Consider the following 25862-nt stretch of genomic DNA (forward strand, 5'->3'; position numbering starts at 1 on the left):
ATGTCGTGCAATCCTACGCCGACTGCGTCAATGAGAAACCGCTCGAATAATTAAGCACGTTTCGTCCTTGCGTCGAGGAACTTAATGGAATCGTGAACGACATCCGGAGAAAGTAATGACAACGTATTAAGCGTTGTTCGGTTCACTTACGAAGTCTACGAGACAACCTCTGTATCGCTATACCGCCGATGCACAATGCCACCAGGATACTATTAAATTATGTAACGTTACGTATAACTCGCATTACGTAATTTGTTCGATCATTCTCCCGTAACAGCAATTTAAGGCAACTGAGAGAAATATGACGCATTTCTAATATTGAAAGAGATAGCAATAACGCACCTTATTAATTTATCTTTCATTTCTTTTATATGATAAAAAAAATTTAATAAATCTGAACTGTACAATTTGCTTCAATAAACAAATTATTTTTCTCTCATTATTGTTTATTATATGTCGAGTTTTACTTACGTAATTTCTTTGATGAATAAAATTTTAAATTATTGTGCAACGGCAAATGTAGTAAAAAAAATTCATATTTTCTTAAAGCTATATAAAAAAAAAATATTATAACAATTACATCTGTATTACATTAACGTATTGTGTATATAGAGTGAGCAAAAAATATCGGATCGATAAAATATTTCAAAGATATTGAAATCATATAATTTTTCTAATTATTTTGCATGTATAAACATTAAAGTACAATTATGTGAATATGCTTTTCTACTTTGTTATCAAGCGTGCTTATATGATTAACGTTTTGGTCGATTTGAACTTTATCCGAATAATCTAACAAAACCATAAGGATTCCATACAAAACCAAGAATTTTTGGCTCTCGGTAAAATTGGCTAAAATTATAGTTCTCACTGATCAAAAGTCTCCTTAAGCGCAAAGCTAAAAAAATGATTAGCTTTTTTTAATTACAGACATTTAGAATGTTATATCTCATAATTATTTTAGTAATGATCCAAATAAACTTTATAGTAAATAAAGAAATTTTAGGTACATACATACACACGAGAAGATTTTATGTATTCTCGCCTTTGCATATGTGTGTTTGTGTATTGGAAAAAGGGGGAGTGGTATGCTATAATTTAGCTCTAAAAGCACATATTTCAAAATGTCGATTAAAAAGGAAACATACTTATTTTCATTCATTTAAACCTCGATCGAAGGTTGCTGGCATGTTGACAGACATCGATTTCACGCCACCCCCGCAGTATAGAGAGCGTGAGCTCTTCAGCATAGCTAACTCACTGGATTGAGACATGAGCTTGGGATCGCACGATCACCAAGACCCCATCCCCTAAGCGTGACGACATCGCGGAAACCAAACACGATTCCTGGAGACTCAGCTGAGATACGTCAAACATCGCTATCTCGAGAACTCCGTTTTGCGGCCCGAGGAATATCTATACGTCCGAGGACGAACAGTAATCCCAGCGAATTGCGGTCCAGGCCTCTCACTCGTGTCAAGAAACATGGCAGAAGCACCCTCCATTCAGGATGAATCAACTGAATGGAACATGCCCCAACAGTCGGGGAGGCCCGAACGCGGTATCGCGTGCAGAACCTCCCAGTCCGAGAAAGCTGTCCAAGCCCACCCACGGACTATTGACACTTTTCTTATAATAATATTTTGAAGCATTACTTATAGTCGCTAGTGATAAACATAATAAATTCTTTTCTTTAATACAGTACATGAATTTTTTGTAAAAAAAGTTTATAACGGTCATGTTTCCTGACTTAACGATACAAGATGTAATATTATTTAATATGCGGTATTATTATGTGCTTTTAGAGTTACAATAAATAGTAGCATATTACTCTCCCCCCTCACCCCCGTACACAACACACATGCAAAATTATATACAATATGGATATATAAAACAGGCAAAAATACATACATACATACATACATACATACATACATACATATATATATATATATATATATAAGAATATTATATATATATATTATATATATATATATATATATATATATATATATATATATATATATATATATATAATATTCTTATATATATATGTATGAAGCACATACTATCATCTAAAGTCTCTTCATTTATTACAAAGGTTGATTTGGATTATTACTAAAATAATCATGAGATACAATGTTTTAGACGTTTTTTTCTTTTTTTATTATTTTTTTAGTTTTGTGCCTAAAGAGACTTTTGATCAGTGAGTCAAGAACTGTATTAAAGTTTTAGCCAATTTAACTGAGGGCCAGAAACCCTTAGTTTTGTGCGGAGTTCTTTCTTACCCCCAGCGGCAACTCGCGACTGCGACCGTTTCTATTCAACGACCCCGTTAGATCAATTCGGATTGTCAGAGGATTTGCTCAAGCGATTGTAATAAGCTCGAACAAACTTGCGACGCGCTTTCTAGAGGAACTGGTGGGATACGTCCGCACAACGGTCCGTCGAAAATCGCGGGAAAGAGACGACGATAAAGAGCGCGGCAAGAAAAGATGGGGAGAGGGTGACAGAGTTGTCGGCGGCGGCCGATTTCTGGTTCCGGTGCGCTAATTCATTTCATCTTATGCGCACTGAAGAGGCGCTCCATCAAAGCTGGAAAAAGCCACCGCGACAGCACTTCAGCGCGGAAGAGCGGCGGAGGGCGAGATGACAAGGCGGTGCGGGCACTCGAAAGTTGAAACCGTTTTTGCCTCTTTACACCCAACCGGAGGACAATGGCGACAGCGACGTCGACCATTGTGGATAGCTTTCATGGCGCGTAGCTTTGGGCAACACCGCGTTTGAATCAATCGATTGATACCAGCAGATGCAGCCATGAGAATTTTAATAAATAATGCGAGAGCATTTTTTTTTTTTTTTTTTAAGTTATTCACATTGAAAGAAAATTCTTCTGAAGTTTATCAAAAATGCAGATAATGGAATTCCGGAGGAAAGAAGAGAACAGGAGGATACGGCAAGTTTCCTGGCAGTAGAGAAGGAGAAATTAATTTTTTATGATCTAGCAACAGTTTCCTCAAAATAACGGAAAATAATTTTACGAAAACGTAGAGAGCGCAAAACTATATCTTTCTGAAACAACCTTCACTTCAATATTGAGATAACATTTCGAAGATAGGAAACTTGAATTGCCACAATAAATATGTATCATAATAAATATTTTAACAGCGTTTCCAAACTCTCCTCGACATCGTTAGCTTCACACAAAACGCGAAATTCTAGAAAAGCACAAACGTTGCGGACGACAAACTGTTCCTCATTGTGTCGTGGGTGCATTGTGTAACTGTATCGCACGCAGCTGTGATACTGACGGCCGTCGCGCGTCGTCATATGTGTACGGCCAATGACGCGAGAATAATTTCGCAAGACGCCAGAGAACATGGTGATTCGGTGTGTCACCCGGTTTCTCATTGTCGCAAATCCCTATTCGTGCCAGTGAGAAGCACATGAAGATCGATTTACTGTAGCGTCCGGAGGTCGTTTAATGATTGAGGAAGGTTGGAACGGCGTCCCGGGAAATGAATTTCTTACACCGTTGGACAGAGTCCAACGCGCGGAGTCGCAGAGGAATAAAATAAAATAGTAAAAATAGGAAGTGATAGCAGGTTTTCCATCATATATGCATCGTAATCGACGCTGTCTAAACATAAATTTTACACAAATACATTATTCATGCTCTGATATTACTTTCCGCGTGATTGTAATTTTTTTAATATATTACTTTGGGAAAAAAATTTGTAAAAAAACTAAAATATTAAGTCTGATACGTTCAAGTAAAAACAGTTGGTTGATCCAACAATTATTTAATTACACACAAAAAAAAGGTAGAGTTTATTTGTGCCAACCATTAACATTTTTTAAACAAAAATTAATTAAATCACCTCAATATTTAGTTAAACGTGTCCGACTAAATATTTTATTATTTTTCGACAAATTTTTTTCCCAGTGTACAATAATTGAACAAACATGTGTTAACTCTCGAAAAAGTTATCGTGACAAAGAAATGGCAATCAAACGACTGGCAATCGTCCCATCTTTCTTTCAAGTAAATTCTTATTATTAGAAAAGTAGAAGAAAAAAAGTCTCGTCTAAAAATTGGTAACAGCCGCTAAGGCTATCTCAACAGTCGCGGTAATTTAAGGGAGAAACAATAAAGATAGGGTTTCACCAAGTCATTACATCATCATTACGCGTGGCAGGTGGCGTATCACCCGCACGGACGCCGTCCGTCCCGTGCACCTCTTCCTGTGTGATCTTTGCATTAAACCGTGAAATACACACGTTAAACGCACCTGTGTCCCAAGCGTGTTCGTCTAATGCGAGCCGGCAACTTTCAGGAAATTACCTTTGGGACCAGTTTAACTTAACCGAAAACCTGCCCGAGCGTGCCGCAATGGTCGATCGATCGTTGTAAACCTGTTTCTATACGCGATGAACGGAAAAATTTCTGCGCGTCAGAGAAGTGTATCATAACAAGCCGTGCCTATTCTTATAACAGGCTTAATAACTCGATTTTGCCAAAAAATTTTGCATTTTGCAAATATCCATTAAATATCCTGTTAATATGATAGTAATGTATATGTTTGCATATCTCGTGCAATATCCATTTCATAGAAATCATAAAATTTAGCATTTCACGATAAATTATAAAGTACAGTAATAATTTAAAGAGGCTCTTCATCAACCTCTTCATATAATATAAAAACTAGATCAAATTTTGAGAATAAACTTCTAATTATTATTATAGATTTATGAACTTTTTCAAATTTTATGATCGTATAGATTTTTTTTACATGAATTTCTAAAATAGCATTAAATCTTAGAATATCTGAGGAGTTTTGAATAATTTAAACAATAATATTTAAATATAAACATCTTGAAAAATTCATAAGAAATTTAAAAACTCTTTTGGAGTAAAAAGAAATTATATCGTATTATTTTCGTGTCAAAGCATGGAGTATTCGTGAATCACATAATTCTCTTTAAAAGCTAAAATATGACATACTAATGAAAATGTAACAACAACGTTTGTTACTACATTTAAATAACTATTATAAACAATTCGTTATAAATTATTTTCCGTATAAATATTTATCAATATCATAAAGAAAATATTTTAAGATAACAAATTAACATTTCCATTAAATTTTGTTCATTATTTATTATTTAAAAAATAGCAGTATCAAAATCTATTTTGTTAAAAAATATACATATAAATAAAAAGTCACGTGACTCCTTTCCACTTTGTTTTAAGCTGGAGAATCTCCTTAAAAACTAGATTGGCTTATATGTGAGTTTTATATATCGTGACAAGCGGAACTTTAAAATCTCATTTTTCGGACTTTTACGATAGATTAATCTTTTCAAGATATATCTTTGCTGATATTAAATCATGAGCTTTAACTTAAACGAATTCTAACACGATTCTGTAAGCGATAAACAAAAAAATAGAAACTGTTACATTTATAGTGTACAAAAATAAATAAAAGCATATATATTTTAACGTGGTATTCGTTACGCGCTATCGCGGCGCATACAAAGCACATATTATTTGTATGAAGGTTTATGCTAGATTTTCTTTCAAGTCAACTTTCACGTCACGTACAGTCGATTCGGTTAAATGATACGTAGGAAATAGATATCAAGATTCAGTCAGAAATATAACGTTCTGCACTATAATGCAAATTTCATAAAAATAAAACATAATAGTCAATCATAAGAATAAGATAAAATGTCAGATAAATATTGCTGAATAAAAAAATATAAAAATAATACAAAAATCTCAACTTAGCCCAATCTTTTTCTTTCCAATTATACATTTAAAAAACAGAATAAAAAAAATTGGGCTCAGCCGGGATTTGAACCCGGGACCTCTCGCACCCAAAGCGAGAATCATACCCCTAGACCACTGAGCCATTCGTGAAACGAGAGGCTTATTTCACGACATCGGGAAGCGTGTTAACTTTATGTGTGCACGTAAATTTTTTTTTATTTAATCATAAATGCTTAATTAAAATTAATACAAATCTAATTAACATTGTGTTAATTAATATTAATACAATAACATTTACGCAAATTAAAAAGAAGAACACAAATTTAATTACAAATATCATAGAGTTAATTTTGTAATGTTAGCATGACGTTCTTTCGTCGTTTTATCTTCATTATTATAAAAGATTACAGCTGTTAATTAATAAAAACAGGAGATCAATATATTTATTACGCCAAAAACAAATTAATGAATTGTCACGTCAGACTGTTGAAAAGAGTGTTCCCTTTTCAACGACAAATTATATCGCGGATGCAAACCTACCGCCATTTGGCTGCGGCATTTATCACAATTAGTGCCATAAAATAGCCACTTAATTTCGGAACGGGCACGTCCCTCCCTCCCTCTCTCCTCTCTTTTTCTCTCCACGTAAAAAAGAAAGCAGCACCTTCGTTTAACGGCGACAAAAAGAGTCGACCCTTATACCTTTGTTTCGCCGCAGTTAACTCGCTCGTAACGTGTCGTCACCCTTTTGGCAAAAACATGCGGTGGTAACGCGCCGCGACGACCCTCGTGTACGTCGAAGGGTCGGAAAAGATTTGTGGTCGCGTTGGGTGGACCGCAAAGGAAGGACTCAAAAGAACAGAATCCCAATCTCTCCCTATTGACGTGTGGTCAGACAGTCGATTTTAAATGGACTTCTACGTCTTCTACAAAGCGAAGCTCGAGAAGGCGCATTCGATTGTTCGTTCGAACGATGCCGACGATACAGAGAGAGCCAATCTTGGACAATCTTAAAAGCTGTTGACTGACAACTTTGAAAACACGTGTATCACGCGGTATAATAACTTTGGCAGGTGCTAGAGTCGCGGTTATAATATGGCTTTAAGGAAACACTTAATAGAAAATGTGATTCGCTCTAATTAACCTCGATCCTATATTAATGCAATCTAATGAAAACGTTCCTCTTTTATTCCGAACAACCTTCTATTTCACTCAAACGCTTGTTTCATTTTCTTTGTCATGTCTGTGAAGTTGACACCCGCACGATAAAAAAATCGGTACCTATGCTAAAATTAAGGGCTTTTCATATGTTAATTATGCACCGTATTTTCAATTTTTGTGCTCGAGTGGTTTAGTAGAAAATCACGATTGAAAGTGGGAGTGCTGGCTTTTGACGTTAAGCCAGCACCCACTCACTGTAATTATTTACAAAATCCAAAAATTAATACACTAGAATTAAAAGGGCTTTTTATGTGCAAAAAAACCAATTTGACAGTGCGACAATCGAGATTTATACTATTTACCGAATAAAATGAAATGTATTTATAGCACCTGTTTTAATTACCGTTTAATTAATATTGCTAGGTTTCACTCGACATTTTCAATACTATAAAATTATTAATTATTAATAGAGTTATTAACATTATATCTTATTAATGTATCATTAATATTATTAATGTAACATTAATAAAATTAATATTATTAGCAAATAATGAAGATTTAGATTAATCTTTCGATCTCGAGTTAAAAATTATAGATCACGAAGTGTAATAATTGATTGCACGGCAATCAATTTCAGATAATTAATTTCTTTTATCAACGCTTTTCTCATCTGTTATTATAGTACTTCGGCCCACTACTATTGAATTATTTATCCTCCGCTGTGTAAAAGTTCTTTGTAAAATAAACTGAATCACATTAAATGTTATCCATAAGGCTTAATAAATAATAAAACCAAAAAATAATTTTATTTCCATTAATATCATTGTTGCTATTATATGATATATGATGCCACAACAATCAAAACATATAATTTGTTCTATCTTTCGAATAAAATTACACGTATTTATCCTGATTGCTATTCGATTGGCAGTGCTATGTATTGTAAATTTAACATGTCAGATATTTAGTACAAAAATATACAGTTATTAATTACTATTATCATACTGAAGTTCTTTCGTTAAAGAATAATTTCTGAATACTCTGAGTAACCGTACAATTGCCTCGTATTTTTCTTTTTTTTTACGGACGCACGCAATCTTCAGATAAAGCTCACGCTCGCAGAACAAAGCTCTCGCGTTCCCTAATTTCCAGCGAGATAATCCGCCGACGAATCCTCGATCATCCTCGTTCCGCGCCTTTTAACGTCACTTTAACGCGTCGCGATACCGATCTACTCCGGTCGTCATACGAGACGCGTATCCCCGATACTCGCGGTTTTCCCGGCAAGGAGTTTTCGTAAAACCGACCCTCCGTTCTCGCCGAGTCACCGCGCTAATCCTTATTTAACCCGGAGTTTATCGGCCGCATCGAAGGCGCGCGGGATTAACTTGGACGCGCGCCAGCACAATAGGACGCACGAGGGGACACCACTTAACGCATCGGGCCCACATCTTCGGGCCCCTTCCATCCCGATGCTGCGGACGATAGAGTTAGTGAACGAAAGTTGTCAGTGCTTTGTGTACCTGCGTACGTGCGCCCGCTCGGCGGAGCTTTCTCGCTTTTCCCTTCTTTTTTTTTGTAATGGAAATCGAGTGAGGAATTCGGGCTTGGCTCACGGGACCCGGGATTTACCTTTCTGATCGACGACCGAGACGCGATTCAATCCGCGGAAATGGCATCGAAGTTAAATTAAAACGTCGATCGCCGCGACGTTTCTCAGCCTCGTCTGTCGCGGAGATGTATCCCGCCGGATGTTTCTGTATCCACGTGCATTCACTAATCCGTCAGTATAAGGCGTTCCTTACAATTGCTAACGTCAACGAAGATATTACTGCATTGAACATATTATCCATGTTTCCTATATAAAGAAACTTTATACGTCGCGATTATCCTTTCTAAAGAATTAAACTGTAACATATTTCTGGATATTAAATCATCTTTTTTTAACTGTGCCGAGATAACTTCGAAGAACGATTGGTATTTTTACGTTGCTAAAGAGAAACGTTAATCGTTACGTCGTTTTCTATTCTTATTTTGAATATGACGTTCTGACACAATAATAACATGTCTGTGGTAAATAATTTTATACATTAATAAATATTTTATACATCTTATACATTTGATAAATAAGCGCGACTATCCATTATGATAACTAGTTAATTGCTATAATAATGCAATTAACACTCATTTATCATCATCAACGAGAATTTTATTATTGCATTTCAACAGTGTAAAAAAAAAACAATGAATTCACTTTTCTCGCTCGCATTGTAAAAATAACTTTTCCTGAAATTATCTCAGTTCTTTTAATTACTTAATCTTGGATTAACTCGATGAAGATTTACATTAAATCTTCGTAATTAAAAGATTTATTTTAAATCTTCGTATATCCGGAAATGTAATTCCACATAAAACTTTTTTATGACGCATAAAATTTCTTTCGGAAAATGTAATGGTTGATTTTAATTGTACGGAAATTTTTTATTACAAGATTTCATGAGAGATAATATTACATTATATATTACAGATTTAATAATAATGTTCGCTTTAGTCGCTCTATAATTCGGAATAATGTCAGAACTTAAGATAGATTTTTATTTATAATTTTAGATGTCACTTATAAAACTCGTTTTAAAAATAATATGCAACTCACGTCAGATTTCAGGATAGAATTCTATTTGTAATTTTATATTCCGTAAATTTTTATATATGCGTGAAATTATAAATAAAATTTTGTACTCAATTCTGACACGAATCACAGATTTTCTAAAGTAAACCCGACTTTGTTAAATCTATCAGGTTCGTACAATGAAGTTGCTGTCTTCCTTTTTTTATTCTATTTCAATTTTTTAACAAACAATAAATTAACAATTTATAGTCTCAGGTCTCTGTTATAAATATTTAAAAAAAATTAATTTTGAAAAATTGCAAATATTTTCCATTTAATTTTTTTAATTGAAAATATTTGTCATTCTTCAAAATTAATTTCTTTAATAATTAAAACTGAAACGACAGTAAGTCCACTGAGGTACAAATCCGTAATGAATCGTGATCTCCATTTCCCGATTTGCGTTGACCGGAAAGACATTTGCGATTAGAGGCTAATTGCAAATCATTTCGACTCTAACTGTCATCAATTCGACTTTAATTAAACGTCACGTTTACCGGTACGTATTTCCGAAAGCAACAATGTGAATCAATCAACGGCGGCCATCGCGTGCATGTGACTTACTGTTTCGAACGTTGGACGTTTAATGAGAAATTTGCATGACATTATACCCGAACCCTTTCGCGGCGGATTAATGGGCGCAACTTTTGTCGCATAATAGCGCGACAATGAGCGCCAGGGGCCCGATTTTCTAACCGGTCGTAAAAAATCGCGGCCACTTATGTCTATGCTAATTTTATTTCCCAGTGAGACCAATCGCGCCACTAAATCAAAAAACGGTGGCGCGGCAGAAGTGTGCTAGCTGGAGAATAATTGCAAAGCGAGTGAATCGAGAGAACCGAGCCGTAGCTCTGACAGATCTTCATCCATTATCATAATGGCGAGGAAAATCTTATCAATTTTAAGCATGCAAATTGATGCCGTTCTCTATCATTTAGCATATTGGATACGAATATCGGAGAACATTTTTTTTTCCTTTTTTTTTGCCAGACCATGTTGGAAATGATCTCTTCATTTCCAGATGGGATAAAGTCGCCATTCGCGATCTCGGCGAAAATCTAATCTAACTGATATATCTCTTCCTATGTGTGAATAGGATAAAAACGCGGCTTTTTACGCGGCTATAATGCAGCCATAGCTAGATAAATGTGGTCTTAATCAGAGCGCGATGTTCGACAAGATTAATTTTAAGGACACGTAAAACTTAAATCGTCTCACGTATTGACGATTAATTTAAATTACATGTATTACCCGCAAAACAATGACACTTGCAGAAAAATCAAATATTTTAACGTCTCTTGTTTATTGTCGATCGATTACGTAATATCTACGAATTTCAATCACACTCAGCGGAAGAACACGATTTATGCACATGTACTTTATTAATCGAAAACATATAGATTTTTATTGCATGTACTGAGAGAAGAAAAAAATTTTTAATAAAAAAAATACATTTTCTTAAAAGCATATATTTTGATATAAACATTTGTTCTGTTTAAGTAAAAATACTTACTTTTAAGTAAATGGACATGTTTAAAGTCAAGTCACACATTTTATTACATTGGAGACAAACATTGTGTAGCATAAAACTCCGCCAGAACTGGCGCGAACTATCGTTGGAACTGCGATAAATGAACAGCACGACCCTTTCTGTCCAAGTGTCATGCTGGTTTGTATATTAAAAAAATATTTTAAAAAATGCAATCACCAGAGCTATTTTTAAAAATGATTGTGTAGCATAGAACTAACGAGAACTGTCGCTGGAATTAAGATAAAATAAACAGCACGACACTTTTTGTCTAAGTGTCGTGCTGGTTCGTATATTAATCAATTATTTTTGAAAATGCAACTGCCAGAACTATTTTCAAAAATGTTATAACGTAGAACTCTGCCCGAACTAGCGAGAACTGTCACTAGAACTGCAATAAATAGGTAACACCCTTTTTATTCAAATGTAGTACATTTAATATTTTAATATAAAAAAAATGTTAATCGTGTGAATTCTTTTTTTAAGCAATCAGCAATAGAAATCTAACAGTGTTAACTAGAACTCTTCTTATCAAATATACTAATATTTATTGTTTTCTTGTACTTTAAAGGAGAAGGTGTCATGCTAGACTCGCAAAGTTAGCACGTTTTCTTTTTGAGGTAAAAAATGCAAAATTCTTTGTTATTTTTATATGGAAGTTTGAAACTACGAAAAGTGTCATTAGAACTTTATGTATTTAACTGAATGTTGTGCAACTTCACAGATTCCTGCGAATTCATCTTTCGGCACCGTTCGGCATTGCTTTCCTGCCTCCTTGAGGAGACAGCACTCGTGATCGTGACGCAGTCGATCGACGATCTCGCGTTCACGTCGAGGAGGAGCTATAAACGCGGAGGATCTTTCATCCGCAGGACCATCAATAACGCGCAACGGGTCCTGAAAGCTATAGGTGCTATGTACTGGCTCCACCCAGTTTCCACGCTTCGCCGCTCCCGTCTAACAAGGCAGGTTCAAGTGCCTATTGTCGAGTTATGAATACGGGAAACATGTTCGATCCCCACTCCGTGCGCACTCGAGGAGAGCAGTTACAAAATTATGATACATCACGCGTCACGCTGACGGCTGCGACAACGTGCGCATATGAAAGCGCGAAACAAACCCGCGGCCGGACCCGAAAATTTCGCAGCCGTAAGTGGAGTCTGTTCCCTTTCTCTTTTTTTTTCATATTTATACATCGAGCCCTGATTTCGGTAAATTGAACGACAGTGAGCGATGAGGAAAACCCGCTCGCTACGCATCGACGCCATGTAACTCATGCGAAAATAAAAGATTGCCATTGCCAGTTTGCTCGTAAATTTCGTATTCTATTTCTTTTTTTTTCTTTTTTTTTTATTTGACTTTATGTAAAACAAATTTTTACGACGGATCTTATAACAATTAAGTGTGTACGATAATATTATATAATTTGGGAATAACGAGAAATATAAAATTTGTAATTTTAAATTGTTGTATATGCAAATAAAACATAAACGTTCTCTTTAAATTTATTTCACGGGAGATATTTTGTAATTTAAAATATTAGTTTCGCTTTTTCAAATTGTGCGTGAATATTTAGCGTTTAATTTAAATTCAAATTTATTCTCGTTACAGATCAAATCAAATTGGGATATTTTTATCCGTTATGAGCAGACCGGTGTAAAGTTAACGCCCAACTTTATAAAAAACAAAAATGCTTAATACATATCAATTGTACTTCAAAAAGGTACAAACAATTCTTTTTCGAATGCCATTGGTCGTTTTTCGATATCTTAAAAAATGGTTAAGTTCTCGATAGAAGGAGAGGGAAAGTAAAATTGAAAAACGCTGTATCTCCGCACCCCTTGAAGCACAAATAAAAACAAAAGAGGTACAAATGGCTACAAATGATGCTCTTTCAAATGGCATAAACAAAATTTAAAAATCTGTTAGTTGGGCACTAACTTCACACCGGTTATGAGCAGATATACAAAAGGTAATTTATAGCTAATTTATCGTTATGTTTCATGAGAAAAATATATAAATATTCTACTTTGACTTTTTTTTCAATTTTAACGGTCACGTACAAAGATATTTATATAAGATACACAAAAAATATACGAGTCAAAATTATTTAAAATTGTTGCATATGCAAAGTAAAAAATAGAAACGTTTTCTTTAAATTTTTAAAACGTTCCTTGCAATTGTATGCAATCGTCTCATATTGCTGGCAGTTGCGGAGCTTGACAATCAATCTGTGTCGGTCTCACAGACCACAATGATCGTTGTTGGAAACACCGAGTCTAGATAAATTTTAGCAACTCGCAACATGAAAGAAAATCGTTACTATGTGAATTTCGCCGCGTAATGTCCAAAGTGGCATATCACGCGTTTATCGAGGCTATAAAGGTTCAACCGGAAAACGAATGTGACCGCCGACTGTGACTCGAGGGTGTACGTTGCATTTGGGCATAATGATGGTAAAGTTATTAGCTCCCGAGGCGCAATGAATATGCAACGACCCACGATGAATCGGCAGATTTTCCCTAATAACTCGACGATGATTTTATATTAATTTCAGATCCCTTGTGAGAGCGCAAATGACGTACTTGGCGATAGATCACTAAATTTCGATAAAGCTAAAGATATACGCACATCAAGAGAAGCGATTATTCAATTTACTTCTTTTTCTTCTAGTAACAGTTTATATTTAAGCAAAAATATTTCCTTGATAATTGCCTTAAAGTAAACTCATGACAAATTTTACAAAATCTTATTATATCCTAACAAAAACTTATAAAATTATATCGAAGAAAAGTTTAAATAACAAGGAAATCGAATTTGTTTTAACCCAATATTCTTGATTGAAGTATTAAGTTACTAAGATTCAGAATATATGAATAAACATGATGCTTATGATGAACTTATGATAGATTTATGACGGATATTTAAACTTAAAGATATTTGTTTCAAATATTAGATATATAAAATACTTAAAACAAAAAAGTAATATTTACTTGCAATTCAAATAAATTTTTATGCATATTTCTGTGTGCACACAGAAGTTTATTTTAAGCAAATATTAATTCTAAATAAATGATAAATGCATTTTAAGGTAATGACGAAAAAAATATTTTGTGTAAAATTATTGCTTAAAAAAAGAAGACTTGATATTTTGTAAACGTACGAGAATATTTTTCTGTATGCAGCCAGGTTTTAGCATGCATTAAGCTTCAAAGCAGAAAATAACGTTAAATTACAAAACCTACACGAGTAGTTGCATGAATTAATCAGTTTTATCGATTGGATGTAATTTTATTCGACAGACGTGTCTCTCTGATAGTCCATGTAATGCATTTTAATCGCGGTAGTACCGTCATGATAATTATTAGCACCCTACGCGAAATGCATTTGTACCGTAACTTCTCTCCTTCTCTGGACAATCGTCGTCGGACGGGATCACCCTCGTCGCGCATTCCGTGCTTTGTCCCTCTCCCCCTCCATCTCGTGATGTTTGCGCAAGTCGCATACACAACCCTCTGTCCCCTTGCTACCTAATTTAATAAACGTCCCCGCACAAGAAAAGGAGGGGTTGCGGTTCGTCGTTGGAAGAATGGCGATTCGCTTCTCTCGGACGCGCAGCTCTCATCACTGCGTCTCTTTTTTCAATCGCCATGCTCTTCGTCTCCGGAATGTTCAATTTGTACATACTTTGAACTTAATGTCGCCTGCTAACGCTCCCCATGCCAGTGCCTGAACGGTATCGAATGACGCAGCGATGCGGAATTTAATGACGCGTTTAGTTGAATTCACTCTCGTTTACGTCCTTGTTCAGAGAGCGCGCACTTCGCGATTAATCGTGCCATAAATTATATCATCCATTAATTATTCGACATTTGTATTATATATCTCGATACGACAGATAATTGTGAAATATCAAAGGGCTTCAAACAAAGGTTGCGAGGTGTGACATTTATGTAACACAGTATTAGTATTTGTTGATAGCAAAAAAATTATTACATTAAGCCAAAAATTATGAATAAGGAAAAGTTATATTTTTAATATATAAAACATTCGATACGTATTATAAAAAATATAATCCATTTTCATTGTAATTATATATGCGATAAAAATTATTTAGCTATTTCAATTATTATTTTATTACCAAAAACATATTATATTCGCGTAATCCCGCTTTTATACAACAATCGTTAATGCTGTTCCATATGAATTACAAATCACGTTGCGCCAGTCACTTCACGTGCAATCGACGAACATACATGAAATTTGAAGCAATAATCGATTGAAAATCCACATTTCATCTCCGACTGCTAGCCAATATCTCATCGTTACGAAGTTCGCGGCCAACGGAGGATTTCGTATTTCAATTTCTCGACCGAGAGAAAAGAGAGAACGATTCGCGATAAAGCTTTCGATAGAAGAAAACGGCACGCGCTATCAAAGGGTGCATAAAACCCATGGTACAGTTCGCCTCGGCTTGGCCATTTTTCTAAAGTTTTATTCACGACAATCAATCACCACGAGCATCCGCTTTTTAATACTTTTATAAATAAAGCATCCTCCCAATTAGCGTATAACAAAGTTTTTAATAATCCGCATATACGTTTTATACACTGAATCTAAAATAACTAAACTTTAGTTGTGTTTTTAAATCATTTTTCCCTCCTTTATTTGTCATAATAACAAAGTCTTTTGATCTACCTTTTTTTTAAAGTAAATTCTTTTAAATAATTACGCTTCTCGAATCTCAAGAGCTACTGCAAATAATTTGAATTAAGTGTAATTTTGAATTTTATGAGCTATTTAATTTATTAAAGAAACCACGACCCAGATGGTATGAGTTAAAAGTCGCGGCTCTGCTGGCACTTTATCAAAGACGTCAGGCAATAGAGCACTTTCGTAGTGGTGCCAGCAAAAAGAATCACGAAGAAGCCGCACTCTCGGTCGCCTGTGGAGCTTAAGAAACTCTGACAAATAAAGATTTATGACTGCGAAAGCTGCTTGATCTTGGAGCGAAGCAGAAAAGAAAAATAAATTTCGACATTAAGAGGTATCAAAGCACCGTATTTATATTTTTTGTTACTTTTAAATTTACTAATTGACGTATAAAAAAAAGTATGTAGACTATATAATTCAAATGACGCAACATATAGGCACCCGGGCATTACAGTATCATTTTAACTCAATGTAAATGATGTAATAGAATCATTAAAAAATATATTAATGATATTAATTGAAATAAAATACTAAAAGAATTTAAAACGTTTCAAATAAAAAATTTAATAAGAATCCTCGAAAAATAATATGTGTATACATGAAGTCACGAATTATTGAGGTATAGAATAACAAGAGACATTTAATGAAACACATATGCTTTAACATATTTAAACTTTACGGTAATTCTTATACTAAAAAAAAATATCTTAAAACAAAAAAATTTTATTTAATGCAAAAAATTATTTACTCAATGGATCCTAACGATTTATTTACTTGCAATCAAGTTAAAAATTTTTTACTATTAACCATAAATACGAATTTGTGCAATTTTTGTTTCGGAAAAAACACGTGCGAATCAAATAATTTCATTACCTCACTGCCGAATGACGTGACAGAAACTTCAATAAAATCTTTTTCCTAGGTTACCAGCAAGTATTAAGGAACGAGGAAGTCAAAGAAATTCCTTTTTAATTTCCTTCGGAGTCATCTAGCAACGCGCGTTCTTAGGGGTTTTTCACTTTGGTGGTTGCAATACTCGCATCTTTCAGACGATCGCACGTTCTATCACGTAATTTCTCATGAGAGACAGCCCTCCTGAGAGACAGCGCATTATTTTCAAACGAATTTTCTGCGCCTTTACGCGACGTTTAGAAATTCCATTACGATAAGAGGAAGAGAAAGAAGTCAAATAGATGTGAAAACAGCATGTCAAGTATTTCGATATGTACAACACGTTTTGTAACGTTTCATCTTTACATTTATTACGCTACGAATTTCTCTGCATTTTATAAAATGCAATGTTTATTTTATGCTTCGCGCTGTATGCATCCCAAGTTCATATTTTAGGATCAAACTGTGACAGAAAGTAGAATTTTTATTTCCCTTTTTATCGATTCTTTGTTCGCAAAATCTCTTTCAATTTTATTTAAAAGTACATTGACACTGTATATCGTTCAATTAAAGCACCCGTGTTGTGAGTAAAATTATTATATGTGATAAAGACTCTTCTATGAGCACTAAAACCTTTTTTGGCATGGCCCAAGGGGCGCGTGGTTTCATAACGATCATCCCTTGTCCCTTTCTGCAATAGGGGTCAGTTAATCAGAAGCATTCGTAAGATTTTAGGTTTCATCGATGCTATAAATTAAAAATACAATTATCTACTTGTATTTTTAACAAATGTAATACTATGTTTATTATTCGCCTTACAAGTTCTAATATACAAAAAGATAAAGCAATTAAAAAATTATTTTAATTTATGCGGACACTTATGTGACACATAAAACGTTTTTTTATATCTTTACTAAAAAATTCGTTTTTCTTATCAGAATTAATACATAAAAACACATGTTAATGAAACATCTTTTATCAGTATTTAATTAAGTAAACGGGTTGCTGAATTTTTCATTTCTTTCCGAGTAGAACGAAGACGGTGATCGATCGCGAGCGTCGAGTCAAAACGCAGAAGTTATTGTGTCACCGTTGTTAATCCGTTTAACAATGCTCCCAAATCGTAGGCAGGACAGCCCTTACTCTGCAACGCAAATACCCGACTGCAAGGACCACAAACCAATGTCAAATACCCACGGGGCGTGAACCTGAGACCATATACCTGAATATACGAACAGAGTTTGGACAGAAATACGTATCCTTTGCGCAAGGAATTTGGATCAACGAGACGGTTATTGTGGTAACGACATTCTGTCGTCACCAAATATCAACGGTAAAGATGCTATTCACTTTCGCGGATTAGCCATTTTATTGTACAAATATCACAAAAATTTTCAGAGCATCTTTCACGAATTAGGTCTATTTCTTCTACAACAGTGCTACGATCCTGTATATTGAAATATCCTCGGAAAGACAAGATTGAAGTAAATAGCATTTCATCTAATCAAATCTCTCGTTTTACTTTACTCCTTGGAGCATGTAAAACTATTGACATCGAAAGGACAATCAAAAGAATTTATTTGTAGTTTTTGAGAAACACGTTACTTCAAAACTGACTGAACTACAAAACTTATTTATAAAGCTAATATTAATAAAAGATACGCTGGATAGATTTCTGTAATTACTTTGCGGAATTTTGTTTCTTCCCGACAAAATTTCGCCGAAAGTTCAGACATGTCCCGCGGTGCCATGATTTACCGCTTACATTACACGAAGGCGATTCAAGAAGTTTAATGCACCGACGTACCCTGCTTTAATGAGGTCCCTTTAAAGTTTCTCGCAAAATGGAAGACGATGAGAAAGCGCGGAAGGTGATAGAGAATGATTAAATGCGTTTTCATTTTATCACGAACAATATATACAGCAACACTTCGTGTTTAAATCAACATTTTATATATTCACGAAAGTTGATCGCGTGCGCTCTAAATTTTTAGAAGTAAAATGTGTCATCACTCTTTGCTAGAGTAAATAAATCACTTCGTTCAAAGTGTTTTTTCACTCTTACATAGTGAATAATATGTTCACTCCTTACAATGGTTTTGATAGAGTCGTTTTATGGCAGTGTTACAAAAAGCGCGGCTTATTGTTTTCAGGGAGCACGTTGTGCGGAAGTGCGTATGTAAAGAAATATGTTTTACACGATATCGCAACGATGAGAGAGCAAAAACGTAAAACGTACAATAAAATTCCGTAAAAACATGACATGGTTAGCATGTACCATCGGTTAAAAAAAAACTATCCTTGAATGTTCATGTATCATTCCCGGTGGGATAATGTCTTGTATTGAACCACCCTCACGTATCATGCACATTGCTGGTCTCACACGCACACGCGCACGCACACACATACACACATTAATTCGGCATTATACATAATCAGTTGAATATCTACCAAATGCGTCTGCGTGCACACGCGTGGCATTGTGCGTGATCACACACATGTACTCGACGATCGAACGCACGCGGGGCACGCAGGGCACGCGTCTTCAGCTTTGATGCACAATCAAGTGTCCCTCATTATTGTCGGCGGTTATTTGTCTGGTGGAGTAGTCAATGAGAAGTGATTTAGTAAACAAGTAGCATATTGCCGATGGCAGCCCGCTGAGCCATGTGATTTAATGTTTCGTGGAATACGCGTACAGCGTAGATAGTTTAGGAAATCGATTCTCCCGTCCCGAGAATCCTTCTCCCCTTTCTTTGGTGGGAAAACCGGCTTGCCAACAGCACTTTGCTGATTTAAGTGTCCATCGTGTCGAAACGGTCGATGGTTCATTAAACGTCATGCATAATGTAGATAGGTGCTTTAATCGGATTGTTTGAACGACCTATACGTGAAATAACTTCCGTAAGATTAATACAATTTGTATAAAGAAAATTATTTCGAAATACGTTATAGAGCATTTCATAAATGTGATTTCACAAGAAAGACCATTAGGTTAATGTGTGACAATTATTAAATATAAGATTATCTTCACTTTTACTTAATTGAGTTTCAAAGTTACAACAGTTAAACAAGACCATTTTTTAAAAAATCTTCTAAGAAAGAAAAGTTAAGACGCAAAATTCTTGTCTATCAATAACGTCACGTCGTAAACAATTTTGTTCTGACAAAAACCAAACACAAAACAAAAAATATAAATACTAATTATAAAATTTCGAACAAAAAATTTAATGAGTTTTAGAATTTTATTTATTTTTAATAGATTCCTCAAAAGATTAATTATAAAACTTATTAATCTTTGTTCATTATACTTATTATATAGTCCGGAGAAAAATTATTTGTACACAGATAAATGCAAAAGAATGTTTTTGTTAAAAGCAACCTGTAAAATTTCGTAAGAAGTAAAGAGTTACTTTAAATAATATTACCTTTTCCATCTTTTATCATTATTAATATTAAAAATAATCCAGACATTATTTATCTTTTTCCTTTAAATAGTTCCTCAAAATATTAACTTCAATTATATTTATATTTACATTGTTTACTTACATTTAAAATAAATTTTATAATTGATAAAAAAAAGAAAATATTTATTTCGCACGAACAAAATTAGATGACAAAAAAACTGGTTTAATTGGGAGTTAATTGAAACGTATAGTGATTAAAATATTGTCCATAAAACTCTTCATAAAAGAAGAGATAATTATTAACTGGAACAATCTTTAATTAAATCACTTGATCATGACTCACTCTCGTTACGTGGTTTAATTAAACGTATACTTATGATCTGGCACCGATTATGTCTTGCGGTTCATAACCAGCGCATTGTTCTCGTTTAATTAAACACGGCTTAGCGAGCGTATTTTCATAAATTCTCTCGTATACGCGATTTAACATACTCAAAAACTGACGGCTGATATAATTCACGTGCGAACGTTCAAAATTATATTATGAAAAGAATGATTCGTCGTGATTACCTCGAGCTTGGTATTCGACGACACCGATAAATTACTACTCGGTCGTAACTTTCACGAAGTAAAACTCATTGTTGAAGTGTGCGGACGCGGATCGATAACTCATCCAAGTGCAATCTGTCTCTTCGCGATTATTAAGGGTCCATTCTCGTTTGTTGGGTCAAAAAAATCGAAATTTTTTTTTTTGCATTTTTCGATAGCTATAAGTGTCTAGAATATCATACTAAAAGGGCAAATCGAAATACGTAATGGTTTAAAAGTTATGAGCCTCCGAGCCAACCGACTCAAAGCAGGTAGAGAGCGTCGAACGGGTCGAGCGGCGCAGGTACATAGCCGACTGATCTTTCTATCGGTATATGATTTTCCTCGAAGTCCAAAAAAAGGAGTGCATCAATCATGTGCAGAAAAGAATGGGCTCAAGATTACGGAACGTGAAAAAAAAGAACAAAAAAATCGGTGGACATGGTCCTGGAAAGCTCACAGACAAGTTAATTAACGAATTAACTATTTATTATGGCCTTGCAATTAGAAGGAATCCGCATGATGTCGAGAAAATGAGGAACGACGTGTGGGCAACATTTTATCACAAAATGTCGACGAACGAAACGCCTCAGCACGAGCGTTGCCCAAGCGGACCAAATTCATGGTGTAAGTGGCGGCAAGCGGAAGCGGCTGGAACTTTGCAGTCCTACAATCATCCTCCTCCTCTCGATTCGAAAGTGCAGGAATTAATTCAACCGATTTACGAAGATTTGTCATCGCAAGATTTGTTGAACCGTTGTTGCGGGGGATTCACTCAGAACAACAACGAGTGCTTCAACAAAACTATTTGGCAGTTCGCCCCAAAACACGTTTTTTGCGCCTCCAACATCATAACGATTGCAGCATATCTTGCCACCTGCATTTTTAATGAAGGTTTTCAACCTATTTTAAAAATTATGAGCATCATGGGAATCACCATCGGCCCAAATGCCCACAATTTTGCTTGCACTCGCGACCAACAGCGTATTACAGATGCGGAGCGGCGATCGACATATCAGTCAGTGGAAGAAAGAACTGCCCGAAAAAACGAAAGATTGCAAGATCAAATCAATTTTGAGGAAGCCGAGGGTCTGCTATATGGTCCTGGAATAGCTGATTAGCTGTAAGTATCCAGATGTAAACATTAATATCGAAAAAACTGTACTTAAAACTTTAAACGCGTTTTCTGGAAAACTACATTTTTCGAGCTGGCGACTGTCATATCTCAGTCAATTTTTAACGAATCTTAATGTTTTTTTTTAAAATACGCGTAATTAAATTGTCCATGGAATGGACCATAATTACACCGATAGGTTACATATTGGATTTTTTATCGACAAAAAAGTGACGAAAATATTCAGTAAAAACGACACAAAATTTTTCAAACGCCGCCATTTTGTTATTTTTTATTCAATTTCAATAAAAGTGGTCCATTCCATAACCACACTCCTACTAAACAGGAAACTTTTTGGATTTTTTGTTTCAGACGATTTTTACGGCCTGTGGAAGAGTCGCCAGCGTGGTTCGTGTTTTGTGCACTGGCTCACGTTGTGTCGCGTTCTGCTCCAGGATATGCATTATATAATCTGTAGATTTTTTATAAACTTCTTCAAAGTACCATAATTATAACTGAAAAAGTTTCGAGAACCTATGTTTATTACTTTTGCCAAAAAAAATTCCTGAAAATTGCCTATTTTTTGACCCAACAAACGAGAATGGACCCTTAAATGGTCTTCGCGATTATTAAATATTTTATTATTTTCTCTGATTTTTTCTCCTTTTCATATTCGTCTATAAAAGCATTAAATGTAATATCGCATGTGTTGTATTATAACATATTTTACAAGCGTTTCTACAAGCAGATTCGCGTTATGGAGCTTCGTGCGTTCGACCGCCGACTAACTTCCGCACCTTTTGGCAAAACTGAAGGCGAAGAGCAATAAGGGTAACAACCTACGTTACTTAACTACCAGCGTGATTCTAAACTATTTCAGCCTTACCATTTCCAACCACTCTGCATTATCGTCTGCGCATGAACACGTGAATGCACGTGAACGTGCAGTCTGGCGAAGCATCGCGTACCGAACAAAAACCTAGCAACCGAGATCGCGTGTCTGAAAACTTAATGGATCGTCGTAAAGCCAACTTCTTCAAAGTGCCAAAGGAAGAGAGAAAGAGACAGAGAGAGTATGTAAAAGGAATGGAAAGAGATCATTCGTTAGCTGTTATAAAATGAATAGGAAAAACGGATGTATGTGTGCGTGTATCTCAGTGAGTTTCCAGTAATATAGCCAGCTCGGCAATTTTCCAGGACGTTAACTTCGTACCACGTATATCTTCGTAAAAGTCGCAGGAAGTTGGATCAGTTTAACGCTTGTGCCATATCGACAGGGCGGCTCGAGACGCCCTCACGTTCATTGAACATTGAGGATATATTTGGAAAGGAAAATAGCGCCGTTACACCTTCTCGTTGTAGCACACTTCGAAGACATATGTTTGTCCCTTTGTGCTTGATCGCCCTCACGAGTCTCTCCACATATTCTCTCGCGATGCTTTTTTTTCATCTATTCTATGGGCCGGCTCTCTATCTCTCGCTACCGACGCCCCTTACGAAGGGGAGTTCTGGCGCGTGGTCAATTTTATTAATGGTCCACACCCGTGTCGTGGTCGACTTGGGCTCGAAAAATCGCGCTGCATCTTCGTTGGTGAATAAAAGAATGTAAACGTTATGCGATTGGAGGAGATACTTAAACGTTAGGGATACAAGAGCAACTTGGAGCATCTTTGTTACGCACACACACATCAAATTTATGATATTATACATTTTTTACAACTGCTTTTGCTATAGAATTGCTAAGACCAAAATTCAGCGCTAGAAAATATAAAGTTAAAACAAAGCACAATATTTGAAAAAAATAAAAATAAATAAAATAAATGCGAAAAATAAATAACAAAATGCATCGCTAAGAAAAACAGTAGTTGGAAAAAGTAAAAAAAATGACGCAATTGAAATACACGATAAATTATTTTTTCTTCTCTTTTTCAAACGACACATGCGGGAACATTATCGAGCGTGTCCGACGGTGTTTGTGGCAATTTTCAAATCCACTACAACAACGAACGTTGCACTCGGCCATGCAAGTCGAGTAAGCGATAAAAAATGCAGTGATAAAACCGTTCTATAAATTCACACGGTTGACAAATTTGCCAATAAACCATGCTTAAGCCAGCGTATACGGGAGAAAAAAAAATGTTGCTAATTAGATTCATAAAAGAGCATATCCCATAATTTATTTTGCCGTCTCCACAAAATGAGAAAAAATAAAAAATGTAGGATAAATGAGAAAGATAAAGATAAAGAGATCGACTAAAATAAACTTCTCACTTTCTTTTTTTAATTGTGTTTTTTTTTTCATATTTTCGTCTGTGTCATGGTTCTGCCTTTGTAACTCGCACTTTTCCCCCCTATTGACCCGATCATTATTCGCAATTTCCTGTCTTGCCAATCCCAACGCGCGCGAATAAACAACAATTCGTCTCGACACTGCCGCGTTCATCTTTCACTGACACGTGTACATACACGGTGGCAAACGAGTGCGCGAATGTCCACGTTTGCATATGTATGCACCAACGAAGAGCAGAAATGCAAGCGCGGGCGGTGATGACTTTTCGCCCCGAGAATTCGAGCCGCGTGACCTCGCGTGGGCGCCAATTGAGTGTTCTTCCTTTTTTCGTTTATTCTGCTTTGTGGCTTTCACTCACACACTCGATCGTTGTGTCTTCATGTCGATAACAAATGACACGTGTTGGTTTTCATTGCGGTAAGCATAGTTCATTCCAAAATCTTTTTCTAAGCAGGTATTATATATTTTTTTATAAAATACCATGCATTTTTTAAATAAAAAGTTTATAAGAAGATTATATACACAAACACACATTTCTATATCCATAAAATTGAAATAAAAACATTAGATTTCTATTTCATTCTTTTAATTCTCAAGTTTAGAAATTTAAAATTTATCTTGAACTACTTCCCTCGGCAGATATTTTACATATCCCTAAGTCTCTCTTTGATCCGTGCTACTAATAGCAGTACAGATAGTAGATAATTGACCAGTTTGCTTTACTAAACCTCTACGAGAGATCTTGATGAGGAAGTGGTCGAAGAGACAGCTGACATCATCGGTTCGATATCGTGTCTCTGCATATATTGATCTGGCCACTCCACGTTCGATATATGGGTCGAGATTACTCCTGAACAATGTATTTGGACTTGAGAGTATAATTCCAATTTATCTCGATGATATCTCGCACAAGTACGATCTCGAATAGAAATATTTATTTCAAGAGTAATTTTGATTCCAAGAAACATTCTATACAAACGGTTTCTTAGTATAAAATAATTTGTCCATCTTTTAAATTTATTTGTTATAAATATATATACTATTTTTTAAATAAATTTATAAAAAGGTGTATAAAGTAGAGAGCAGATTAATCTCGCTTGAATTTGGCTCGGACTGCTGCACTGCATATTATTCATAGCGATTCTATTTATTTGCATATGAAAATCAGTAAAGTAAAATAAATGCTCGATCAGCTCGTCAATAATTTCGCAAAATATTTCGGCTTGTCTGAAGCAGCGCATTGTTCTCGTTTAATTAAATCACTTTATTAAATTGCTTTATTAATGCAGTAACACGAAAGAGCAATATAATTTTTGGGGAGAAATTACATTGCGAAACTACGCTATCGGTCGAATGGAAATTTCAATTATCTATGCAATGGTAAATTCAACGAGATTAAAATAAACATAAACGAGCTGTTGTCAATGATTCCGCAAGACAAAAAATTTGCAATTTGACACGTATGAATTTTATTTATGTGATTCGTTCACAATTTTACACAGTAAAAAATAAAATGCTAATTTAACACTTTTGCATGTCTCAAAAAGTCCACTCTAAATTTTAAATTAAAATATTATTTTAACTTAATAACTTAAAATAAGAGTTATTTTAACTTAACTTTTGAGTTATTTTAACTTAAAATTGAGAGTGAAACATTTCTGGAACATTTTATTTTTTTTACTGTGTATTAAAGATACGTTTAGTGTCGAGAAACGGACAAAAGAATTGA

General features: G+C 35.0%; 1 protein-coding gene, 1 long non-coding RNA gene and 1 other non-coding gene across 3 annotated transcripts in view; 1 reads left to right on the forward strand and 2 right to left on the reverse strand.

Moving 5' to 3' along the window:
- Window positions 1–25862, reverse strand: part of LOC120357704 — a 67079-nt gene that overhangs the window by 16825 nt on the left and 24392 nt on the right. The gene's annotated exons all lie outside the window — the stretch shown is intronic.
- Trnap-ugg lies at window positions 5844–5915 on the reverse strand. The gene has a single exon. It is a non-coding gene; the product is annotated as a tRNA-Pro (tRNA).
- LOC120357703 lies at window positions 20849–22452 on the forward strand. The gene is made up of 2 exons (XM_039448951.1): window positions 20849–21852; window positions 22216–22452. The coding sequence occupies exon 1, from the start codon at window positions 21065–21067 to the stop codon at window positions 21848–21850; it is 786 nt and encodes a 261-aa protein (XP_039304885.1). The 5' UTR covers window positions 20849–21064; the 3' UTR covers window positions 21851–21852; window positions 22216–22452.

This window comes from Solenopsis invicta, chromosome 5 (genome assembly GCF_016802725.1).
Source record: "Solenopsis invicta isolate M01_SB chromosome 5, UNIL_Sinv_3.0, whole genome shotgun sequence".
Taxonomy (NCBI): Eukaryota; Metazoa; Arthropoda; class Insecta; order Hymenoptera; family Formicidae; genus Solenopsis; species Solenopsis invicta.